The sequence below is a fragment of the Pipistrellus kuhlii genome, unplaced genomic scaffold (genome assembly GCF_014108245.1).
Source record: "Pipistrellus kuhlii isolate mPipKuh1 unplaced genomic scaffold, mPipKuh1.p scaffold_m20_p_5, whole genome shotgun sequence".
Classification (NCBI taxonomy): Eukaryota; Metazoa; Chordata; class Mammalia; order Chiroptera; family Vespertilionidae; genus Pipistrellus; species Pipistrellus kuhlii.
In genome coordinates this window covers 10,669,102-10,686,803 of record NW_023425551.1, presented here as the reverse complement: position 1 = coordinate 10,686,803, position 17,702 = coordinate 10,669,102, and the positions used below count along the sequence as shown (strand labels likewise).

Below are 17,702 nucleotides of genomic sequence, written 5' to 3'. Positions count from 1 at the left end.
CATCTTATTTTCCAATTATATCACTACTTTTTCTAGAAAAATGTTCTCTCACTGTTCAGTGTCTCTGTTTATACTGTTCCTCTCTCCCAGGCCCGCTGAGACAGCCGAAAGTGTATTAAAATAGTTAAGAATGTGAACCCTGGTGTTGGATTTCCCTGGTATTAAATCCGGACCTTACCACTTTTCTAGCTGTGGGATATTGGAAAAGTCTCTCAGCCTTGCTCTGACTCAGTTTCATCACCTATAAAGCAGGGATTATAATGGTACCTGTGTAAAAAGATTAAGAAAAGCATATAAGTGAATATATTTAAAGTACTTAGAACAAAACTTAGTTTATCACAAACACTGTATAAATATGAATATCACTAGTAAAAACTCATTCCTCAATCTTCTATCTAGAAAAATTCTATTCAACCTTTTTTGTGTAAAAAATTCTCAGACATCCTAAGAAAAACCTCCGTACCACGCTTTCATTTCTTCATACCTTATGGCATTTGTATTAAATCAGTTAACACATTGTATTATAGGGATCTATTCACTTACCTGTCTCACAGAAACGTAAACCTACCCAAGGAAGATATGGTCTTATATATCTCTGTATATGAGCGCCTGTCACATAGTAGGTGGTCTGCTACAGTTGCTTAAAGGAATGAATGATATTGACATTTGGATTTTGAAACAACTTTTTATATTATAAGAAACATTATGCCATAAAAACTTCATTTCAGCCAGACAGTTTTGAACAACTTTAAAAATTAGTAAGTTTAATGAAATTAGATTGTAAAAATAATAAAATGCTTATTAGATGAAATGCTGTTGGTTATGTTTTGTAATGTTATCTATAGTGACATGATAAATTACCTCAAAAGTAAGTGGAATAAAACAATAACTGCTATTTATTTTACATTCTTTCTGTGGGTTATGGATTTGGGAATGGCTTAGCAAGGTGGTTCTAGCTTAGGGTATGCCTTGAAGTTTCAGTAAGGTATTTGCTGGGGCTGAATGATTTCTGGGGTTTTACAGCCATTGGCAAGATGCCCCCCCATGGCTGCCCATTAATGCTCGTGTGTCCTCACAATATGGCAGCTGCTTCATCCAGAATGAATGATTCTGTGGGTCAGCAATTTGGGAATGTAATTATGATAGGTTCAAACAGACAGGTGATGTGGTAAGATGACTCATGAGGCCACAAATATGTGGTATATCTGTCAGAGTTTGCTCTAAATAGAATCACTATGTGTAATACAGAGTAAGGGACTTGTTATATGACTTTTGAAGGCCTTTGCAATGTGTCCGGGCTGGGTCAGAACTCAGCAAGGAGCAAATTGGTATAGGAAGAAAGAATATCTTTTTCTTCTATCCTTCTAAATTTTGGGCTGGGGTCCCGATAACAAAAGAGAAAACACATTCCAATTTATTTAACATATATTTTATGTGATGCTGGGGCCTTCATAAGGAAACAAAGGACTTAAGAAGCAGTTGAACCTAAACATTTATATCCTAAGTTTGATGAAGAGTGAAAAGTGGTGGGAAAACGTGATAGGACATAAGAGTTACGAGCTACGTGTTGTGAATTGGGGCAAATACCAAGGCCTGCTCATTTGATTCCTCTAGTTTTGGGAAGTAAGGATGCTCCTTTCCATAAAGCAGGTTTATGATTTGCTTTAGGGGAAGATCAGAAAGTCCTTCTAATATCTGCCATTCCTCAAATTCCTTCAGTTGAATAAATTCAGTATGCTAAGGTGCCAAATTTTAGGATATGGTGTGCTGAACCCCGTCATTGGGAAGGGCAAAGATAGAAATAGATTACGGGCAGCTATGAACAAACTGGAACCGACAAGGACAAAGTGGAACCCTTGTTTGACTCACGTCACCTCAAATCATGATGGTGTGGGTGAGCTGCAGGATAAATTGGTGCCTTCACCAAGGAATCTGCACAAACACCTGGCCAGGATTTGGAAATGCCAAAGGAGGCGGTCCAGTAACAACTGGCAGACACACTGAGGTCTATTGCCACATGTCAGGGTCAGCCAGCATATGGGAGATAATGCGCTTGAGCTGCAACAGCACCTGCCCTACATCAACCTTCAGAGAATAAACAGTGGCTTAGCACTTCCTTTTTACCTCCCAAAACTCATACAATTTTTTCTTGTGCCCTACTTACCTGGAAAGTACTTGTAAAGGAATTCTGGGACATGTAGTTCCAGCTTAGTGATTTGACAGCATGCAAAGCTACCATGCAGGATACTATAATTTATCATCTAAAACAGGGATGCCCATGAAAGTGAAATGAATAGCTATTAATATTTACTTTAGGACCACAGGCACAAAGCAAGATGCCTGATTGCCCAGATATTATCCACCCTGCATTTTTGTTCTCTCCTGGAAGATGAATGTCTTTCAGAAACTCCAAGTTAAGGGTGATTGGAGGTGTGGAGGGAAGAGAAAGGACAACCTTACTTTTTAGTAATTGGGGCTAGGGGGTCACAAAGGTTGCCAGAGGTGTTGGCCCCCAATTCTGCAGCCCTTCCAGAAATCACAATAATTCAATAACTTTTTCAGGACCAAAATTTGTGGGATTTGGTTGAAATTCCTTATAATTTCTTTGCATCATTTATACAGAGACAACTTTCTCTCTAAGAAACACATACAAACAAATAGGATTTCAAGAGAGATGATCATAAATGTAGGCATTGGTAGATGTTCTGATTTCCCTCTAGGTCAGAATGTGCAAGAAAAATAAGTAGTAACTCTTGGCTCTTTTTGCCTAAGAATGAGGCTCATAATTTATTAGCATCCTCATTCATAAGAAGGGGGAAAATAATTATATGGCAATACCAGGTGGTCTCAAACAACATTTGATAATTTTTGCATGCATTCCACAAAACATACTTATTTCAAACAATTCCGTAGGAATTATATAAGCTAATCTATGTAAAACATATGTGCCTGGCACATAGGAGGCACTCATTAAATGTAACTGGAATTTGAATCTTATTACCAGGAAGTAAGATCAGTAATTTGAGAAGAGAGCCAGCAAGGACATGATGGTAGGAAGCATCAATTTCTTATGAAACCCTAGCAGACAGCTCCTGATGTGCCTTTTAAATAGATTTTCTAATGAGGTGTGCCATTTATCTACTGCTCTTGGAAATTAATTTTCCTGATTCTTTCCCCCTGGCACTTAGCCCAGTTAAGCAGGTGCACTGCTTGTCAGACTAAGTTTAGAGGGGCAAAATAATTCAGGTAAGACCCAAAGTCAATCACAATGTGTAAATTGAACATTTAACAGGTATGCATATATGTATTTTTATAGGTATCTGTGTGTCTTTGTGTTTATAGAGATGTCTGTGTGACTGTATATGTATGAATATATTGTAACATTTCAGGAGACTTGGAATACTGAGACACCACATGCACCATTTTAGACTTTATCAGTTCTCATGTATACTGAGTTTTCAAGAATATTTAACGTTTAGTGTACTACTCATTCTGATTTAAGTCTTATCTCATATTCCACATTTTCTGTTCACTGTTCCAGGACTGTTTGGTCCTTTTGGTCACTAAACTTAAGGAAATGCACTTCATACACAATTCCAATCTGTTTATAAATATCTCAGGGAAGCAGGAGGCTCTGTAGTCCAATGATTCCCAGACCTTAATCAAAATTGGTTGATTCTTCATGAAACAAGAGAGGAGGAAAAGAAAATAATTTTTTCATCTTAAAGGAATGTTATTAATTCTATTGCCCCTGCATTCTGGTCTTAAAAGTCTCTTTTGAAATTATGATAAAATTAAAAATATTGTTTTTGTCACTGTTTTTTAATATTATTTATTTATTTGTTTGTTTGTTTGTTCATTTATAAAATCAAAAGCCAATAATTCTGTGTTGGACCCCAGGTTTTTACTGGTTGTCAATTTGAAGTCAAAAAGTCTAAAGGTATGATACCAATGCTCTAGATCACTTGCATAAACCTTAGCAAATGAGAGCTTACATTGGGATTTATAATTATATCCATCTATATCCACAATTATAAATCATAGCATATGTGAATACTCACTTCTTGATAGACCAGCTGTTATACATCTTTCAGTGCTATGCTTAAATTCATTTCCTTAAAAAGAATCATTCCTGAACTTTCAATAAAAACCACGTCATTCTATAATAATTCCTCATATTTTTTACTCTTTACTCTTAGCATTTATTTTAAATTGTATATATTTAATTGGGTCAGATTATTTATTTAATATCTTTCTTAACTGACCTGCTAGGTTTGTAAAAAAAAAAAAATTAATAAAAAAAATATATATAGTGAATAGCTTTATATATTTTATATAGTGAATAGCTTTATATATATATATATATAGTGAATAGCTTTATATATTTCATTCACTTGATTTTTTTCTAGTGCTTATACATATGAGCTCAATAAACATTTGAATCAATATTAACATAAAATAATGATGCATAAACGATTAAATAAAGGGAAGGGTGGTAGAATCGTTTTACACTCTGAATGCTGAGTAATGTGCAAAGCATTTCTTCATAAAATATCAGTTTATGATGACATTGATAGTGATAGGCTTTACATTTATAATACCTTTTAAACTTCTGTCTCCCTGATTAGGCCACAAGTATCACAAAGGTAAAAATAGTCTTATTCATCTCAATATATCTATCTCCCTGCTCACTGCCTGACACATGTCATTCAGTAGAATTTGTATGATCTAAACAAAAAGTAGTTGCTAAGCATATATAGCAATCAAAAACAAACAAACAAGTGAGCAAAACACAAAACAAACAAACAAAAAAAACCAAATACATGACTTTCAAGACAAGAACCAAAGTAGTTGAATACAGGCTCTGGGGGCTAGAACAGTGGGTTAGATTACTGGATCCACCATTTAGTAGCTGTGTTGTCTTGTGGGAATTTACTTCTCTGTGCTCAGTATCTTCCGGTGCAGGCAGAGACTCCTGAGCAGAATCAGATGACCGAGACCCCTGTTCTGCCATTCCATGTAGTGGCTTAGACAGATGCAGATGGGCAAATCTAGAGACCCTTCTCTTAGTTGCTTTTTAGTTTGATAAGGAAAGCAGGAGGGCAGCCTTATAGCTACGGGAGAGTGGGGGAGAATAACTTATTTGAGAATGGATACTATACAGTCAGAATTAAAGTGCCAAACACCCAAGAGGATACAGTCCTATAGTATTTGGAGACTGAGAGAAGGTGAGATCATACATGGAGCCTGATGCTGAGGGGAGGGGAAGCTGTCAGCCCCGACTAGCAAAGTTGGAAGAGCCTCTGGATTATTCTAGATTCAAAGACAGTCTTGCTTATTTCTTCACATTGACATTAATTAATTCCCAGGCACTGTGGTATGTGATTTATATGTATTATTTCATATAATACTCATAATGCCTTGTGAGATATTATTACTCTTATTGAAGCACAGCATGCTTTGAGATTCCCCCTCCTCCCCACTATATAACACTGATTGTCAGAACTCAGCATATTATAAATTGGATTATGAGCAGGCAGAATATATTGATAGAAATAATTGGCATGAGGCCTTGTGGTCTTGATTTAGCTTAGTGACTTTGGAAAAAGCAGAAGTCTCCATGAATTGTATAAACATGGCAAAAGCTGATTTTCTGATCATCACACAGCTATTAGTTGGAGAAGCACCAGGACTAGACTGAGGTGGGTAAAGGACTTATCTTGCATGTAAAATTTAAGAGTTCTAGAAAATTTATCAATTAAAATAAATGATATTTTAATGCCATATTTAACAATTCAAAATTAATTCAAACAACTATGACTATAAAATATCAAAAATTTTAAATGAAAACAGGATCATTTTTACCAATTTTTCCTTTTGTTTCTGGTTCCAATATGGTTTGGCACTGTCCAAGGGGGGGTTGGGGGGGCGCGGCGGGGAGACACTTAAGCTTGAATGCTATCAATTTGAGTTTAGAGCCCATTCTTGTAATCATCATTTGCTGATGTTTCTCCAGATATGAAAGATAAAGAAGAGTCAAATATAGCTTAAAGAACATAAGACTGATGGTCAAAGATAATGGTGAAACCATGGAATTGGTTCCTTAGGAGGAAAGTAGAAAAAAAATGACTAATTTAATTTCCCTAGTATATTTAGAAACTTAAGAATCTATAAAGTGTGTCTTCAAGGACAAAGAACAAATAAAAACCTTATTTAACTTTAAACTTTTTCTTGCTTCTCTTGGCACTCTTTTATGAGTGTCAAGAATCCAATTACTGATCTTAAGGAGCCTAAAGCAGTTTCTCCTGCATCTGGTGGTATACATTTCTGTAAGAAATAGAAGATACTATTAAGAGTACTTGAACACTGAGGAACATATCTTATCGCATATAATAGGAGTGCTGGAAGCAGGTGATTATTCCAACATTGGACAATTCAATGCCTCAGCAATGTCATGCACTCAAGTTCTTTCATTTTTAACCTTTGCCTTTCTTAGTGACCACAGCTCGTGTGGGTATAAGGTGGATACAGCAGCTCCAGGTTCTCTGACTCCATGCCACAATTTTGCCTGCTTTTAATAGCAAGAAAACCACTCCAGGAATCTCCCATCCAACATCTTATTCCATAAACAATTGTGAATTCATGTTGTTGCGTATTTGACAGCAGTGTAATAGCTAAAAATCATGCTCTGGATGGTACAAAATTGGACTCCATCATTTATTAGCTGTAAAACCTTAGCCATATTATTTAAATACTTTGTGTCTCAGTATTTCTATATTTAATATAGAGACAAAATAATATAGCTACCAAATTGCATTACTGGAAGGAAAAAGTGAGTTAATATTTGTAAAGTTTTCAGAATAATATCTTGCAGGTAATATGCACTTTATAGGTGTTACCCACTGTTGTTATTTGAGGATCCTCACTGTGATATATGTAATTTAACTCATGGGAACAGGAGAGGTAAGAAAGTAAAGTTATCTGAGTACTCTTAAAAAGGAAGACATTAATAAAAGGTTTAGTTGCATTGTATATTATTCCCTTTGAAATGATTTGGGTGTCTGAGGGAGGGAATAAAGATTTACTTGAGGACTGCTACCTTATTCAATATCTATATCTATGTCTATGTCCATATCTATTTCTAGTCCATATCTATCATTTTTAAAATATATTTTATTGATTTTTTACAGAGAAGAAGGGATAGGGATAGAAAATTAGAAACACTGATGAGAGAGAAACATCAATCAGCTGTCCCCTGCACACACCCCACTAGGGATGTGCCTGCAACCAAGGTACATGCTCTTGACCAGAATTGAACCTGGCACCTTTCAGTCCACAGGCTCTATCCACTGAGCCAAACCAGTTCTGGCCATATCTATCATTTTTTAAAGTTGTTGTCTCAGTAGCTAAAAATCAGAAGCTGATCTCAAGCCAGCAACATTGACTTCATAAAAGTAGCTTAATTTGACTATTTTAAATCCATGCAATATATATAATGTGTGTGTGTGTGTGTGTGTGTGTGTGTGTGTGTGTGTGTGTGTGCAGAGTTTGTATAATACATTTAAGCATAGGGATAATTAAACAGATGTCTGTTTTGTTGGATTTTATTGTTATGTTCCTCAGTGAACACTTAGAACAGCAATGGATAAATGGTCTTAATCTATTCAGATCATAAAAACCCCATTTGCAGTATTCTTCCATTAGATATAAAATATACCAGGGCTAAAATGTCTTTAATGATGTCAGTACAATCCAATTCCATATATATAATTCTTTTAAAATTCTCAATTGCAATGATAAAATCCATTCATTCCCTTTCTCTGAGATTTAATCTATCCATTCAGATTACTATACCTTGCTCACACAAAACTGTCCAGAATGTAGCAAAATAAAGACCAGAGAGTAAAGCTACAGTGACATTGAATCCTGGAGATAGGTTTCTCTGTGGCCAGTATTTTATAACTTGTCATCCTTGAATGGGTTGTGAATCTCCTCAAATAGAACATAAAATTTAAAATTTCCCCAGAAATCTTCTCTCTCCTATCATTTTCCCCCTCTCTTGGGATCTTACCCATCAGCATAAAAATAGAAGATTTCTTCCTTCTTTAACAGTACCAACAACAGAAAACCCATTATGATTCCAGTCCTTCTTCAATCATTTCCAAATTTCTGCCATTTACTTTACAGTAAAATGTACTTACTGCCTCTAGACACTTCCCATTTGGTCTTGAATGCATCCCACTGAAACTGTCTTTTGGGATTGCCAGTGACATCATCAGTAAAGCATTATAAAAGTCACTCTCACTTGACCTATCAGCTACATTTGTCAGTGATCATTCATCCTTAAAACAATTCTTCACTTCATATCTATTATATCTAGTACAGCTAGTACATTATGCTCTTTTTTTGTCTATGTTTCAATTCCCCCTCTTCTCTCTCTCTCTCTCTCTCTCTCTCTCTCTCTCTCTCTCTCTCTCTCTCTCTCTCTCTCTCTCTCTCTTTCTCTCTCTTTCTCTCCTCCCCCCCTCTTTCTTCCTTCCTCCCTCCTTCCCTGTTCATCTCTCCTTCTCTGACTTATTCCTATATTCTAAACATTGGAGTGTTCCTGGATATACTCTCTTGTTGATCACAATCAATGTCATGTCTTTCCATGTCTTCTGTTCTCTGTCAAACTCCCAAGTTTCTACCAAGTGAGGACTTCCCTTTTGTAGATCATAGTGAGGTATACAATATGACATATAGATGTGTAAAAGGCAACTTAAGTGTGACAAGTCTGAAACTCAACTACTTATAGTTCCCCCTAAAATCCCTGCTGCTCCTCTCAAGTTCTTCCCATTTTAGTAAATGAGTTATCCTGTACCCTTCTCTTTCACACCCTACAGGCAAACTGTCAGTCTATACTATTAATTCTATTAATATCTTTCAAATTCATTCAGAATCTGATCACATCTCATCCCACACACTGTTAAGACCCTGATAGAAATTATGGTAATTTTTCTGCTAGATTACTTCATTTGGCTCCTTTCTGATCTTCCTATTTCCCATCTGGAATTCTTCCAATACTCAACATAGCAAAAGACATTGCATGAGTAAAATCACTTCATTCCTCTTTCCGTGACTTCCTATCACAATCAGAGTTAAATACTAAGGTTTAAGTATTTAACCTACAGATAATATAATATGTTGGTATAATTCTGGTCTCTTAAAATATCAAAGAGGAAAAAAATAATGTCTGAAAAACTAAAGCAGTTTTTTAAATTAAGGAAAATATAAGTCTAAAATTTAACTACAGGTTGATGAAAAACCAGGTGTAATGTATACTGTGTTTCTGGGTAGACCACCTCTTCAATAGATCTTAAACACTGTTCTTACCCCTTCAGAGAAATTTTCTTATAATTTGAATGAGAAGAACAATATTTTGAAAATCTCAAAAATGGCTAATTGCTTACATTTTTATTATTTAATCTCTCATTCTGAAAATGCTTTATATCTCCTAGGATAAAAGAAAAGGACACATTTGTGGACTTCATTTGTTTTCTAATTTTATCCACTAAAGTTATTAGAAGTTTAAAGACTTTTTATTTTTTGGTATTGGGATATCTAACAAGGGTAAACAAATTGAATCTAACCAGAGCTCAATATGATCACTACCTTGACAATTTCATATTTTTCTTACTGTATCACAAATGATAATAAATGGACCTATCAGTTTTATTTTAGTCACAGCTACTTAAGTCAACTTGAAATTTAGAGCTTATCTGAAAATTTAAAGTCTCCTTTACCATGATGTTTCCAGTACAATATGGGCCAACCATGATTTCATCTGTTCCTGACCATCCATATCTTAGAATATATATTGCAATTTGGACAACATAACTATACATTATTTAAATATATTTCTAATTTTTCACATGTTAAGCTTTTATTTAGATTAAAATTTCTCAAGGGCAGCTGCATTCTTGGTTACCCCATAGTATTTGAACCACAGTTACCCAATAATGTTTCTTTTTAATTGAATACATGTGCTTACTAAAAAAAAAAGTGATTTATATTTCTGAGAAAAAAAATGTAGCCAAGATATTGTTTAAATTCATAAAATTGATGTATTCATTTAGTTAAAAGAACAAATCTGGAAGTTTTCCTTATTTATTTTTTTTAATTACTGTAAAATTTTCTTCTTTTAAAATTACTTTTAGCAAGCTCTATTTCCAAGATTGGCTCAGATCCTCTAAAATTCGTACATCATGCAGTGGAGGAAACTACTGACTGGGTCTATGGCTTCTTTTCTTTGTTGTCTGACATCATCTCGTCTGAGGGTGATGAAGAAGAAGAAGATGAAGGGGACGAGGATACTGATACAGGTACAAAGAGCAAAGAGACATATTTAACTGCTGGGACCAATTTTAGATACCCATCCCAGGGGTTTGCTTACATTTAAGCAAAAATAAGAATTTGGGTCAATCTATCTAAACCAAAATGAATACCGTATACTAGTACTTCTGAGTGCTTATAGAGAATCAACAGAATGCCGAATACAGTAAATGTGTCTCATTTGGTTTTCACCTTATAGTTTATATGCAATTATGGCAAATATGTCAATAGTAAATGCTACCATCAAAGTAGCATTATAGTAGAAGTTCTTATTTTGTGCTACTTTAAACCCACAATAGTAACATTTACATGTTTCTCGGAAGAAAGTAATAGCTGTTTCGCAAGTGTATTCTTAGAAAAGCTGAAATAACTATAAAACTAAATATACATATAGATGTTTTATGCACATAAATTATGATCTTAGTCAAATCCTATTAAAATCATAATCAAAAGTAAATTTATTGAATTAAATGAAGGCATAGAATAGAGGGACACATTCTAAATTTTACGACAATCATGCAACAAATATATGTACTCATATACTAATAAATAAAAATAAATAAACTCAAATTACACATAAATTACTATTGAATAGATGTGAAAAGACAAAGCATTTTGATTCTGCATTTTAGTAAAATTTTAAGGACAACCTTAGTCATCATGTATTCAGCCTTGATTACCAGGAAAGCTCCTATTATTTTAGCCCTTTATATGACTTTGTCTGAATTTGTATTTGGCCCCAGTGAGAGGTGGAGAAGAACAATAGAGAACTGAAATTAACATGATATACAAACTATGATGTATAATATGGATCACTGCCACAATTTTATTGAACTCATAAAAGTAGAACCATGTCTAATAAATGTACCTAAACAAAGTTCATGTTTAAAAACTGGAATTTTGAAAACAAAATAATATAAGGATTTTTGTTGTCAAAACAAATAGATGTTTTAAAAAAAAAATGGGAAAATAGAGCAGCAATGTTGTTCTATGTTCAAAGATTTTCTAATTTATTGTTTTCTGTCTTGGTTTAGGAGAAACAGAAGAGCCTCCCTTGAAAAAAAAAGGTTGGTGTTTTTTTGTTTGTTTGTTTGTTTGTGTCACTTTTGAAGCTAAAATCTTTCTCTGTGGTAATATTGATCTTCAGCAATCCCTAACTATATTTTACTTGAGTTTTAGGCTTAATTTATTTTTAATATAGAGTATTTAATGAGTAGATCAAGATTTATAGTCAGATAAAGAAATAGTTCTTCCCGGTAAAACTGAACCCATTCTTTTTCAGCTGAGTAGTTAACTGATGCCTTCTTCAACAGGCGTGTGAGTCCCTCTTACTCCCAGGCCGATGCGAACCGGGATTGTGGGAATGAGGGCTGCATTCTGTAGTCTTGGAAATGCCCCAAGAAGATATCCGTGCTCTTTATTCTCCACATGGCCAGATTTATTGATTCTAAATCCGTATTCTTATTCCATTACTAGTGTCCTGGTGCATGGATTGGTGCACAGTGAAAGGAAATTAATTAGGAGAAATATTTCAATATCGTTATTCGCCCTTTCTCTATGATAGAAGTGTCAACCAAATTCATGCTCAACAATGGCAGATTGAAACACTTGCTTTAAATGTTGTGCTTTAACAGTTTTATTTTATAATCTGAATGATAGTCTCAGAAACATTTAATCTTTATTCATCTAAATTATTATTTATTAACATCTTCATTAATATTCTTTTCCATTCAGATGTATTTAGCTAAGTTATATTATATATATTTAGCTAAATATTATATTATATATATTTAGTTAATATAACTTAGCTAAATATTATAATATTTATAATGACCAGGCTTTTGTTGTTCATTCAATTGCTGGTGTCTACATGAAGCATTTTATTTAAATGCACTTAAAGTGTTAAATTTGTAATTGCTCTTTGAAATAAGGGGCTGCCATTAAGTTTGAACAGGACCACATATGATGACTGATATTTCTGTAAGATTGTACCTGATGCATGTCAACGGCACAGGAAGAGTCTCTTCTCTGCTTAGAGCAAAACAAATTACATCCTCCTTATAGTTGTGTTTTTAAATTGCCCTAAAGCTTCTCAGGTCAAAAAGAGCCCAGTAAATTTAAACTCAGTTCCTTCATTGTGTATTTTTCTCACTTTATTGAAATCCACAATAGCTCTTTGCAGTCAGGTTGAATAAAGAAGAGCCAGGAAATTTGAGCATCATAAATATTCAAGACTTTAGGATTAGGCCATTGAGAAGATTGCATCGAGTCACCGTGAGTAAGATAGATGGACAAGTTCCCGTGCCACAGATTTCATTGCATCCATCTTTGCTGGCAGCTTCAGCAACTTAGACCAGGCTGGACATTAAGTGCCCGAGAAAATATGGGGAGAAAAGGAGGGGGAATGGAAAGGTAACTAAACTTGTTAAAATTCATAGCCTCAGAATATTGGTTACTAGGTAGGTCACAGTAACATTGTTAAGAAGGTACATTTATTTTTGGACCTCTTTAAATAAGTCTCCATCAGAGCTCATTGCATAGCTGCACGGTTGTATACTGCCCTCCAGCTCAGGCGGAATTCTGTGCTTTAAATTCTGTCTTTCTCAGTATTGATCAGATCAGTGGTGACCGGGTAACCAAGCCCAGGAGAACAGACAGTAGGCTTGGAGGTGTGCATTAGGATGAAAAAGGCTGAGGTAGCAGAAGTCAATGGAAATATGGTGAATGACCCAGAAATCCACTTCTCAAGTAGTTGCAGGTGTTGTGTTGTAGTTCTGGACCCACCGTGGCAGGCAATTTGAGTACCATTTGCTACTTGTCTCCATCAAGGCAAGGAAACTAGAACCAGGATGAGGAAAAGAACAGTGGATAAGACCATAGCCCAAAGGAACAGGCCAAAGATAGCAAGAGATCAGATTTTGGCATCAGCCTCATGGGGAATGAAAAGGCTGTCTGAGACAACTCCACACAGGCCCAACCATTCTAAGTCGTTCTTGTTAGAACAAGAATGATCTCAGTGCTGCTAAGATTACCTGTAAGTAAAACTGGACACGTAATTGAGGTGTGTATGAATGGAAAGCTGTCAAGTTTACTGTATTCCAGACTCTTTTTCCCTCTAGCTCTGTATGTTTCTTTTTTCCCAAATCATGATAAACTAAGGTGCAGGTTAAATCCAGATGGCTTAATGTGATTCCTGTTCCAGAGTATGTATTTTAATTTAGAAAAACTGGCTGAAAAATAAGTTTTTAAAAAAAAATCAAAACAGAGCCCAGTCCATGTGGCTCAGTGGTTGAGCTTAGGCCTATGAACCAGAGATCATGGTTTGATTTTCAGTCAGGACACATGCTTGGGTTTTGGCCTCTTATCCACAGTATAAGGTATGCAGGAGAAAGCAATCAATGGTTCTCTCTCAGCATTATTTCTATTTCTCTCTCCCTTTCCTTTCCTCTCTCTGAAATCAACAAAAATATATTTTTTAAAATCAAAACAGAAAAGTTATCAGTGGTTCTCAACTTGTGTATCAAATTCAAGTGATGTCTTAATTAGAATTATTTTGTCCACAAAAAATCAAAATCCATTTCAAACTGGCTTGGTGGTAAATATACTTTATTAGAGGCCTGGTACATGAAATTTGTGCATGGGGGAGGGGGGGAGTCCCTTCCGCCCAGCCTGCACTCTCTCCAATCCAGGAACCCTTGGGGGTGTCCAACTGCTGGTTTAGGTCTGATCAGGCCTAAACTGGCATTTGGACATCCCTCTCACAATCCTGGACCACTGACTCCTAATCACTCACCTGCCTGTCTGCCTGGTAACCCCTAACTGCCCGCCCCCCCATGCTGGCCAGGTTGCTCCCAACTGCCCCCTTCTTGCTAGCCTTGTCTTTCCTAACTCCCCTTCCCGACCAGCCTAGTCACCCGTCACTGCCCCCCCCCCCCTGCCAGCCTAATCATTCCCAACTCCTCCCATGCCATCCTGTTGCCCCCAACCGCCCCCCTTGCCAGCCTGGTCATTCCCAAGTGCACAACTCCCCTGCAGGCCTGGTCTCCTGTCTCCCCCTTGACCCCCCACGCCAGACTGGTTACCCCATGCAGCCTGCTTGTTCAGTTGTTTGGTCATCCCTCACTAACCTCCCTGCTAGTCTGGTCGCCCCACACAGCCTGCTTGTTTAGTTGTTTGGTCGTCCCTCACTTACTGCCTTACTGGCCTGGTCATAGGCAACCATCTTGTGAGGCTGTGATGGTCAATTTGCATATTATCTCTTTATTATTATATAGGATTACTTCAAATAAGTGAAAAATACAAGAAAAAACTGGCTAGAAGATATCTAGATATAGGCTTTTTAACATCATTGGTACCCCCCCCCCCCATTTTGCTCCTGACCTTGCTTTGTTCATGTGTTTTATTTGTTTAATGCTCGGTCAGGATATCCTCTCCATGGCAATTATAATCAACAGAAGTTTGAGGCATATATATATATAAAGAAAAGAAAAGAAAAAAAAAAAAATATATATATATATATATATATATATATTCTTTTCTTTAGCAACTCAGGAGAGAAGAGTATGCTTTTCCCCAAGTATTTTAGCAAAACCAGTGTATTTGACTCTCCCTGATTTATATCACAACTCAAATGTGCTCCATGGAATAGCCGCATTAGCATCTTCTGAGAGTGAGTTAGAAATGCAGAACCAGGCTTCTTCTAGACCAACCGAATCAGAATCTGCATGTTAAGAAGACTCCCCAGGCGACTCATATGCACATTAAAATTTGAGAAACATCAGTCTAGACAGTATTCTGACTATGGTTCTAAAACCACCTGAGAGCTGACTGAAATTGGAGAGCTCTAAAAGGTTCCTCACCATGAGAGACTACAATAATTGATTAAGTTTGGACTACAGCTCAGGAATAGATTTTAAAATCTCCCCAGATGATTCTGATGTGCAGCCACATGGATCCTGTCTAGTATATCATCCAGTATGAAGCTCTCAAAACCTTTTCCAAATCTGTAAACTCCACTAGTGATTATCTCCTAAAAGGTATCATATGTAATCATTTTCACCTCTGTCTGGTTTATGGTCATGTGGGAAATAGCACCTCATTTTATAATTGAGAAAACAAAATTCAAAGGAAAAGATGGATTAGTGTGAGATGACTAAATTAATGGTAAAAATGAAATGGAATAGGTGTTATCTTCATCTTAAATTTTTATTTTATTTTATGACATTTTTCCAAAGAATCAAACCTAACACAATAAAGATATAAAGTATTTTTATGTTTATGGCATTCAACATTACTGAAGAAAACTGTCCTCAATATTTCTCTATCACTGTATCTGACGTGTATGTCCACTGAATTATAAGCACAAGGTGCTTTGAGGGGGAGAAATATTTCTCTTTATTTCCTTCAATAATAATTATACTTCCCTCAGAATTTTTGTTTACCAACAAAAAATCATTAGAAAATCATGGAAAATACAAAGACTTATACATCATTTGTTATATTTATCTAAAATAGTGAGAATTTAACAAAAAAAGATCCCCATAATATTTTCTAATTAGTTACTAAAAAGATGAAAAGGTTTGGTTGATTCTTTGTCATAATTAACTTTCGTATGCTAATCACACTTGGCAGAATCTTGCAAATAGAGATATGTTTAAATGAAGAAATAATTTGAATTTTTAATATTAAAATTAGAAAAAATGTAATTGAGCATTTTATATTGTCTGGTGCTTGCAAGATATATATATAGAAACCATTATGATAAAAGGCTTTCTTTGAAATTCACAACCCTCATAATAATTTAATAAACTTGGTTGTCATCTAAAAGAATCAGGATGGTTGCCTTGGTGACAGAGAATACCCCTTCAACTTCTTGAGTCTGTCATATAAAACTCTTGATTCATAATATTTTTTTTATTTATTAACAATGTATCATCCAGATAGGGAAAAATTGCTTTAAATTGGCCACGTAAATCTTAAAACAAAATTATAAACTACCTACTCAACAATAAGCTTCGTTATGATTATAAGTAGGTAGAAACTACTTATCACAAGCAAAATGCATGTAGTATATCAAAAGAACTCAGAAAGACTTCACTACAAAATAAAATTATTCTTCAGAATCATTAGAGCAACCTAGTTTCACTAATTTTGGTCCCATTGTTTGCTATCGCTGGCATTCTTTTTGTTTTTAGTACCCATGGCCTGTTTTCCCAAGTTACAAGTGAAAAAGTTGATCTCAGAGAGTCTTGGGAAAATCTGTTGGTCCCTGATTGCTATTGGCATCAGGGGAGACAGAGAGCTTAGATGAACACATTTTGATAGAATTAAATGCCTGAAGAAGATGAAGGAGAACCAAGCTCCTAAAACAAATTGTTCCTTCTAATTTGGAGACATTTTAAAGATTTTGTCTATTGCAGCAATTTTCAATCTTTCTCATCTCGTGGCACCCATAAACTAATTACAAAAATTCTGCTGCACACTGAAAAATATATTTTTTGCCGATCTGACAAAAAAAAAAAAGGTATAATTTTGATACATCATACCAGACCATCATTGTTGTGTGGGCTGTTGTCACTTTTTTTATTTGACAGTCTAAGGTAAAAGAGGTCAGTGCCCCTGATTCAATAGTTAGATATTGCATGTTTTAAAAATTCTTGCGGTCTATGGAGTAATTGTGTGTTCCCCGTGGAATGTGCAGCATTCACTAGGAGACCAGAAAATTCTGCATTATACCTAAGCATTCTCATTTGGGCCACCAAAGGAATCTTGGACCTTGTAAGCCACAAAACAATCTTGAAGCTTTTTTTTTTTTTTTTAAATACATTTTATTGATTTCTACAGAGAGGAAGGGAGAGGGATAGAGAGCTAGAAACATCGATGAGAGAGATTCATCGATCAGCTGCCTCTTGCACACTCCCTACTGGGGATGTGCCCGCAACCAATGTATATGCCCTTGACTGGAATCGAACCCGGAACCTTTCAGTCCCCAAGCTGACGCTCTATCCATTGAGCCAAACTGGTTTTGGCCAATCTTGAAGCTTTACTGGTACCAAAATGGCTTATGATTCTAACCAGGACCGAATGCTGAGACTTACAGGTCTCTAACCTAATTGCAAAGCGCACATATCTGGAGATCAGTAGAGACTGCTTTGACTTTCTTCTTTGTCCCTGTGTCCAGGATTGGTTCATGTCCAAGTGACCCGTTCTTAAAGACTGTCATGATGTTAAATGCAGGTTTTTTTTGCTGTCATACATTGCTGTCATTTTATACACAGAGGAAGCAGTCATCTGTCTATGGATACTATTCAGTAACTAAACGCTAGTATTAA

At 35.6% G+C, this 17,702-nt stretch overlaps 1 protein-coding gene across 1 annotated transcript in view; it reads left to right on the top strand.

The window, feature by feature from the left end:
* LOC118705791 (triadin-like) overlaps positions 1 to 17,702 on the top strand; it is a 78,138-nt gene that overhangs the window by 38,246 nt on the left and 22,190 nt on the right. The window contains exons 3-4 of the mRNA XM_036414882.2: positions 10,197 to 10,361; positions 11,406 to 11,438. Coding sequence (XP_036270775.1) covers positions 10,197 to 10,361; positions 11,406 to 11,438 — 198 coding nt within the window. The remainder of the gene's footprint in view (positions 1 to 10,196; positions 10,362 to 11,405; positions 11,439 to 17,702) is intronic.